We start from the raw sequence: 9093 nt of genomic DNA on the forward strand, positions 1-9093 counted from the left end.
CCAATTCCTCACCACCCATGCACCAGCACAACCACGTCCCTCCCCCCGGGATCGGCCCTTCCTGCTTATATACCAGGCATGACGTGCCATGGGGTGGAATATCCCTTTGGCTAGTTCAGGTCACCTGTCCCGGCTGTGCTCCCTCCCAGTTTCTTGTGTACCTTCTCACTGGCAGAGCATGAGACACAAGACAGAAAATGTCCTTGTTTAGGATAAACACAACTTAGCAGAAGCCAAAACATTAGTGTGCTATCAACAGTATTATCACTCTGAATCCAAACACTGCACTACACTAGCTACTGAGAAAATTAACTCCATCCAGGCTAAAACCAGCACAGTTGCCAACACATTACTCTGTGCATTCAACAAATGATGAATACACTCCCTGACCCTCCTTTTGCTGCCAATGTATTCATAGAAACTTAGATCTATCCTAAATTATCTTCAGCTACTCCAAGTAATTTTAACCTGAACTTCTGCTACCACCCAATTGAATGGTATGATTTTTTTGCTCGTGCTAAAGAGCAAAAAACAATGAATACATACACTATTCACTTCATTCACCACACTAAAAATAACTTATTTCTCCTTCACTTGGAAGAACTATGATCACATCCAACTCATACAAATAAATTTGATACTTTACTGCTTAAAGATAAAGCTAGCCCACCTTCAAAAAATAAGCATTTTTTTCCTTATAATGGTGATTTTCTGATCATTGTTCAGGCTGTTTAGTTGTTTAAAAGTAGAAATCAAGTGCCATACAAAAGACTAGATTAGTCAGCCGACTATGATAACCATAACAATGATGTCATAAAAGGTACTGTTAGGTCTGCAGGAATTTATGTAGTCACTAGTGAAAAGATTAAAGCTTTAACACTGTCTGTTCTGTTCTCCTACTCTCACTCTCCCTAAGACACGAATATTTTTTTAAATGCCTAGAGGACCAATATTACTTTCCTTCTCCAAAACTTAAGTTTTCTTGCTTTCAAGTTAGTACAAAAGTACTTTTGTGAAAAAATTATTTTTGGAGTGAACTTTCTAAACAGACAGGCACTTACATATACCTATTTGCAGTCCAATTTGGTCTTATCTGCATGGACATTCCTAGTATTCTACTCAAGGTAAACATTAAGGAGATTAGGGCACAACTGTGCAGGGTGTTACACAGCAGCTGTTTACAGTGAATGGGGTACAGTATATGGTTACATGCAAGTAAGCCTGAGCTGCTCTCACACAATTTTAAAATGGTGCAGCTCTACAAACCAAAACAGTCAACTTTGCTAAAGATTCAGCATTTTTTAATCAGCTTTTTTATCAGTGAACGTTTCCCACTACAATAGCTGTTGGGAATGTTCTAGAACTTCAGACCTAAGTATCAATATAACTGACCTGTTACAAGGACAGACACAGAGCCCACAACATTTGTTGAGCTCTGTCAGTGTCTTCTCAGCTTCTCTCATATCCTTATTTATTTGGTCCATGCCTTCTTCTATGCGATTTAGTTGTTCTAGAAGAGAAAAAAGTAGCCTGAATAAACACAGACTGGGGGAAGATGGGGCTGGGGAATATTAACATTTCTTCCAAGCAGCAATGTACAAGTTTCAGTTCTATCTTTATACCAAGACTAAAGTCTTTTTTTCTCTCCTGCCTTGTAGGATTGATTTCATTCTTTAAGAAAGATATTAAGTGATAAGTTTTGTTCACTACTTTAAAAGTAAAGTATTTTCCCTATCCTTAGAGCAGCACTTCTGTTGCTGCTTTTAGAATACAGACACTTAGATTCATGTGATGGTGCAAAGAAGCAGCTTCTGTAGCAGAGCTATATTACACTGTAATTAACATTACCTCTTAACAATAATAAAACCTCTTTTAAATACTGCAAACACGGGGAAAAAACAACTAGCAAATCTCATTTTCACACAAGCAGTCTTTAATAAGCCTTTAGTTCCAGCAAGAACTCTTCAATGATAATCCTTTTCTTACAGTTATAATATTGATCTTTAGTGCCAGAGAGGAAGAAGGAAGAACTTACCTCCCTGTTCATCCAGCATGGTAATAGTTTTGATCCCAACATCCTGGGACTGTAGAAAGAAATTTAATTGTAGATATAAAACCATTATTTCAGTACAGCAGTGCAAGATCAGGAGATCTCAATAGTAAATCTGATAATCCAACCAAGTTTATAATAAAACACAGTGCTAGAAATAACTTCTGTAGTAAAGCTATTCTAAGTTTCAAATTAGATCCTATGTTAGGCTGGTAGTTATCTCACCTGTTACAGTACCTCAGTTAATGCAGGGTTTTGTCAAGGTGCATTTTTTAACATTGCAAAAAGATCATAAAATTTATTGTAATATGCAAATTGAACTATGACAATGTCAAGGTTAGAAAAGCAAACCTAGCTGTGCCTTGTTTTGAGAAGTGGCATTTGGGTCATTCTTTATTCCTACACCCTTCAATAGGGCTGACAAGACCTTTAGTCCTGGAAGCCAGAATAAAAGAAAGCAAAATAAAGCCTGCAAAACCATTCATGAGGCTTCAGCAGAAGAGATCAGGCCTGCCACCCGTTCTACAACCAAGCAAAATAAATCAGCAGTGGGGAATATACTACAGTACTGCTCTTTGCTGGCTCAGTCTTGAAGCTAGCATGCAAGTTCTACCCATGCTCTACTGTAAACTGGCAGTACAGAATCAATCTCCAATCCATGATACCAAGAGAAATTATGCTGGCTTATTTCATGTACTTCACATTTGTGTGTGAGAGGTATTCATTAGGCTATGCTGATACAAATTCCTCACTGGTAACAGTAGCATCTTCAGCAAGCAGGTGGAGGAATAGACTCCTCATGCAACTTCACTCAGATAAACCCAAAATACAGATTCATTTAAAGTCATGTACAAGGGTGTTAAGAGTTTTATCATCAGACTTAACTATCTTTAAAGTTAAAATTGATGAACAGATTGTAAGAAGATAAATGTAGAATTACTTCTGTTTACAACCAAAAGCAGCCCTACTCTCTACACCTTCCCCATTAAACTGAGCCCTACTGTGTACAAAGCAAGATATTTTCACTGTTCACAGGCAAAGTGAGCTAAAAAGACAAATGAAAGATGTTTTGAGAAGAAAGCAATGCAGCAGCCAAAGTCATAACTGACCACCACAGCAGACTTTATAACTGATCTGCAGCGTTTGGGTCACTTTGCTTAAGAGCACAACAGGTGAAAAGTATCCTTCTGTGATCTGACTTTACATAGTGTGAAAATCATGAACTTTGTAATTCCAACTCTACTATCAAATTAAAGCAGCAGCTTCTAATGATGAAATGTGTGCCCTGAGAAAGACAAAAACTTGACAGTTAACAAGTGGCAGTTTTGTGACAGTTAACATGTTGCTTCTTATACTTAGTAATTCCACAGAGAATTCAAAAGCTTTTCCTTACCTCAATGGCCAAGCCAAGAATCCTCCTTGTGCTTTCCAAAGACTAGAAAGAGAATTTTAAAATGAATGCATTAATAGTATGTATATATCAGTGTCTAAAAGTCTTCTTTACCAGTTCATTGTAGTAAGGCAACTAGTACATAAAAGTTCATCACCCTGTCTATATTTAATACACACTCCAACACAGTCATACTGGCAGCACGCTATTTTTTTCCTTGGTTTTCAGTGCTAATACTTTGCTTATCCCATTGGAAATTCATTCTAAAAGAAGGTATATTCAAATGAATTTTAGTTAAATAAGAAAGCAATGAAGTATCACAATTAACAATACTGTAGGTACTTAGCCTGCATTGTCTCAGTGATCAGGATGGGTGATGAGTACTCAGTCAGGTAAGTGACTTTACAATTGAGAAGTTTCAATTCATTCTTCTTTTTAGGAGTAGTCTTCACACCAGCATTCAACAAGTAAAGTGAAAATTCAAACCATTCAGCTATACCTTTGCAGAATCATTGCCCTGGACTGTCTTTCTTTTATCAAGATACTCTACTCTTGGCAGAAAAGTATTGTAATCCCAATGTCTTCCTGTAATATTTACCTCATCGGTGACCTGGTTGGCCCTCAGCTGAATTTCTTCAGGTGATAGTTCAGACATGATGAGGAAATATTACTCCTAAGTAATCACTTTAAAAAGAATCTTCCTCCTGTAATGAGAGATACCAGCTAAGCATCAGAATATTCCTTTTATCAGTATTTTGAGTTGAAACTAGAAGAGTTCGAAGAATGAAAGGTTTATACATTGCATAGTACAACACCTGGTTAGGACTAGAAGACAACAAAATAATTATTCAGCTGATAGGACCTAACTGAGAAACTAAGAGAAATACAGGAACAAATCAGTATATGAAATAGTTTCCTTTTGAAGGCTTTGCTTCCTAAACATTTTTTTGAAAACTCTATTGTTACTTTAAACCAAAAAATCAGGAAATGAGATCTTAAAATAACAAGCTGCTCCATGTTGGAAAAGCACATTGGTTTGCCCAGTAAACCAGAAATAAATTAATTTAGACATTTAATTTACTAGCATAAGCTTTCAGCATTCTTTCCATTCCCACTCTGGGATTTCAACAGAAGAGGAAACATTTTCACAAATGAAAATGTCTAGACTGTCAAGTTTTAAACAAGAAACTAATGTGCCTAAATACAAAGCAGAGACGTGATGTCAGTTGTATTTACTTTTCGTTATCGAAGTATTCTGCAGTATTTACTTAGTTACCAAACAACAAGGCTTAAGCACATTTCAGTACAACTCACCCTCTGCCCCTTCCACAGGAAGGCCTGGCACCTACAGACTATGCAAAAACTGAACTTGCTACAAAAACATGTTTTCTTGAAGTAATGGGTCTTGTGAAACTTTTCTACCATGAAATTTAGATTACAACACATTCACTATCTTAACTATCAGAGTCTTATAAAAACAAAGAATCATTGAGGAAAAAAAGCAGCAAGGAAATAAACACACAGCTTCCAAATCATAAAAATATGGGGGGGTTTCTGCCATGTTTTAATTTAGAGATTGTGGGGGGCAGAAAACATTCTTTGAAATTCCAATTCCAACAACAAACTTTAGATAAGATGTTATGTCTTCACAAGACTCATGTTGGGCTAAGCCATCCTCTAATCTACCACTTTAATGCATATTACAAGGACACTATTACTGCTCAAGCCATTTGAGAATGGATTAGGCTTACATTACTTCTATCTCTTGGACAAGAGGAACAACGAGGAAATAAATTTATACCTGCATAGACTTTTTTCTACTTACTACGCATTTAGTCATAGCTGCAAAAACCCTGAAAAACTTTCAATTCACTCTCCTATGTGAAGCTGTTGGGTTTGAGAAGACTGAAGAAAAGACAGAGCAAAAGTGATTTTACAGAACTGTTTAAAACCTCAGGGTATTTCCTGCAAAAGAATGCAGGACATGACAAGCACTTTGGGGCTCATTTTAGCATGATGACAGACACATTCAAAGCATCACTGGCTTAGAGATCTTAATTCAGTTAGTCAGCACACCCATATAGAAGCCAAAGCATTTTAGTAGGTTCTTTGTCTAGCTTCAAAAAACTGGAAGGTGACCCAGACTGATGTGACCTGTGTCTGTAATAATGTCTGTATTAGCCGTAGGGTGATCCTGTGGCAGTACAGCTTGGGAAGAGCACTGCTCACATTAACACATTTCAGGTGGATCAGTCACAAGTGCTGAATCAGTTCTGTCCCAAATTCAACTACTGAATTGAGAGCTAATATCTGCCAGGCCATAACTTTCTTAAGATTGAGTGCAATAGCAGCAAATAAAGTGTTAGTTATATCCACAGTGACCTACTGTCTACACATACATATCTCCAAGTTTAAAAACATCTGCTTGGAATCAGAAAGACAAGAGAATCGTTTCATCCAAGAGCAGCTCACTGGCTGGGTTTCCTGGCAATAGGCACATTAAAAACTTTTGAGGAAAAAAATAAAGCATTTGAACGGACACACATTCAAGAACAAAGTACCATTTTATGCAGCCAGTAACAATGCAGTCATCTTTGCCACTCACTTTCCCAGACCTCACAGTAAAAAAATAACATGAGATCACTTTTCTTGTCATTGGTCTAAGACACTCCTCCCCACCACTAAGTTTTTCTTACGAGTGTTTTCATTCAGAATTACTTGCAAACTGCAAACCAGCTTTTTATGCCAACACACTCAGCTTCCAATGTAAACAACTTTCAAAAGTCATTACAACAATGAAGTCCCACAGTGTTTTCAAGGGTTTTTCAATTCCAATCATCTTCTGAAGCTTCCAAGACACTTCCAAGGTAATGGAAGCTATAGTAGGCAAATTACATGCTGTTTGAATATGCTTTTCTTCAGCACTAGCTGAGAAGCAATTCTAATGGTTATTAGTGCTAGGAAAAAAGAAAACTTACTTCCTTGCTTTAGGACAGTCATGGCACATTCAGGCTGTGAAATCCAAAGCACTCAAAACCCTTACTGAGCTTTATGAATTTAAATTAACTGCAGGGCACCACAAGGCCTAATAAAGTGCTTGTTCTATTCCAATTACACAGTCCACACCTGTTCAGGGAGAGGTTGTCCTAAGTGACAAATTTTCTTAAATCAGAGAGGTCTCCTTGCACCAGACCAGTAAGCTGTTCTGATTGCTTCCACTTTTACAAACCCACATTGAATAACAGAATTTTTGCACTGCATCTCTGGCTGACAAGCTGCAGTTTTGTGCCTCTGACAGGCTGAATACCTTTCAGAAATTTGTCATATATCCATCATGTTTGCTACATATCACAAACTAATTCCTTAAGCACGGTCTGAAGGTCCTCTATTTGAACCTAGCCCTTTTGCCATGAAGTTATGCTTCTAATCAGTACCATAAACTTTTCATCCTTCTTCACCAGTAACTCTAAACTAGTAGCTAAGCACAAATGTTTGGGTTTCTTTTGATTAAAGATATTTTTGTAACATCAATAACACACAGCAGACTGTCCCTTGGTTCCAGAAATGGAGAATAAGACATGCAAAATTTTCTTGTGAGTAGGAAGTAAAGAGAGAGAAGAAGAAACCATTATAATACTTTTGTCCATGTTCTCACAATAGTTGTGATAACTCACAGTTGGTATAAGATTATCTCCTAAATGCCAAAACCATAAGGTTTATTAAGTTTGCCTTCTAAAATAATTTATTTCTCCCTCTCTCTCAAAAGAGCTACTTCCAAGTTGTGAATGAAAACCACATAGCTCCTACAAAGTTTTCTAGCCAGACTACATGCTTACACCTCCACGTTGCTCTCCTCTTCAAAATCTACTGAAGGTTTTCGGCAGTTAAAAACTAAATGTAACAGTGTTGAGTGGAAAACTTTCATACATGCATGTCCAAGTTACTCATTTTCATAGAGCCATGATATGAAAGAACCCTACCCTTTCTATTTCAAATAAGCCATACTTGACTACCTCTTCATTTCAGATAAGACAGAAAGTAATACTTGTACTTTACCCTTTTAACATAATCCACTAGTAGGAATACCAAAAATCCTGCAATTCCCAGTTCTCTCGCTCTTTCCTTGTGTGTTTCACATGTTTTCATGGGGAAAATAATAGCTACTATCTAAATACATCTAAAAGTATGATTGAGAAATGCATCCTATGCCTTCTTACTACAAAGATACACACAAGGTGATGACACAACCCTGCTGTTGCAGCAACTGAGTGCAGCCAGCATCTCATGAGCTATATTTTTAGCCAGTAGTGAACTGGTACAGCCTCAGGTGATCATGGATGCTCTCTGTTCCTTCTCTTGTAAAGCAAGCTGTTCCCTTCCCCAAGAGATGGAAAAATTCATGAAACAATATTCTTAGAAACATAAATATTAATTATGAACTTTCTGCGCATGCTTGCAAAGGTACAAATTACACAGTTTACAAATCAGATAGTTTTGTGTTCAGGGTTGGAGTTTTCTTGTTCTTGGAAATTCTTATTATTAATGCAGTTGATTTTATAAAACCGTTCCTTAACACAGATAATGTAGGGTGGCACAAAGTATCAGCACCAGAATGTACTCTTCCACGTGATCATGCTTACAAGATAAACGAATAAAGCATCTGTGACCCTGGGGGAAGAGGCCAGAGCCAAAGAACAAGACAATACTCTGCATGTTTCCTGCTTTCTCTTATCAGCTTCCTGAACACACTGCAGAAAGAACACAGCACAAAGAACAGGCACTAGCAATGCCACCTCTTCTATGCAGTTCTATATCATCTCAACAACTCATTTTTGCTCCTGCAAAAGCCTCATGAAGTCTCCTCCAAATCAGATACTGGCCAACAGAAATTTACAGTCAAACTTTGATCCACATACAGGGAGTAACAGATTCCATTTCTTCTAATTACCCAAACTATGCTATATAATAACATACTTCAAGAAATGCAGAGCAGAGGAGGCCAGGCGTAATAGATTGGTTACTACACTGTCAGTAAGCAATTAATTGCTAAATTCAATCAAACAAGCAATTGACATCATAGAAGGCTTTCCCTTTGCCCCTAAACACCTTCCTACATAGCTGTTCTCTCTACAGCAGAATCAGATTTGTTTATGGAGATATAAAGCAACATTGAGCACCTATTGCCCTTTTTAGGCGTGAAAAAGAGGAAAGTAAATAGCTAGAGAAGTTGCAGAATGAAATTTCCAGTTTCTTTAGGTCATTTGCTTAGGTTATCAAATCATGTGGTGATTTCATAACTTTTGTTTTGTAAAACGGAAATGAAAGTGAAAAAATAAAATTGAAGGTGAAAAATAAAGTTGACTCTTCTTCAAGTACAAAAGCACAGACTGCATTTGATACTTATCGTTTAACACATACCACGACAGCATCTTACTGATCAGTCTCGTATCAGCAGGACACAAAGCAGGTTTAGGAAGGCACAGCAAGAGACGAGTTTTCTCCTGTATCCCGCTAAGAACTCGATTCACGGGCTCTCACCAAGCAAGTAACAAACCGCCCGGACACGGCACTGACAGCCCGGGCAGGGCAGTGCCCGCCAGGCCTCCCCGCACTCGAGGGGGCGAGCACAGCCCACGGCCCAGCCGGGGGCTCG

General features: G+C 37.8%; 1 protein-coding gene across 2 annotated transcripts in view; it reads right to left on the reverse strand.

Annotated features, from left to right (window-relative positions):
* Positions 1–4140, reverse strand: part of SNAP23 (synaptosomal-associated protein, 23kDa) — a 12548-nt gene extending 8408 nt beyond the window's left edge. The window contains exons 1-4 of one of the 2 annotated variants that reach the window (XM_009072273.1): positions 4039–4140; positions 3444–3485; positions 2036–2084; positions 1393–1510 (exon numbers count right to left, since the gene is read on the reverse strand). In XM_009072273.1, the coding sequence (XP_009070521.1) occupies positions 1393–1510; positions 2036–2084; positions 3444–3485; positions 4039–4095 (266 nt within the window). In that variant the 5' untranslated portion in view covers positions 4096–4140. The remainder of the gene's footprint in view (positions 1–1392; positions 1511–2035; positions 2085–3443; positions 3486–4038) is intronic. The other variant, XM_009072274.1, reaches the window with a different exon arrangement.
* Positions 4141–9093: the final 4953 nt, after the last annotated feature.

This window comes from Acanthisitta chloris, unplaced genomic scaffold, assembly GCF_000695815.1.
Source record: "Acanthisitta chloris isolate BGI_N310 unplaced genomic scaffold, ASM69581v1 scaffold18623, whole genome shotgun sequence".
In the NCBI taxonomy this organism is placed as follows: Eukaryota; Metazoa; Chordata; class Aves; order Passeriformes; family Acanthisittidae; genus Acanthisitta; species Acanthisitta chloris.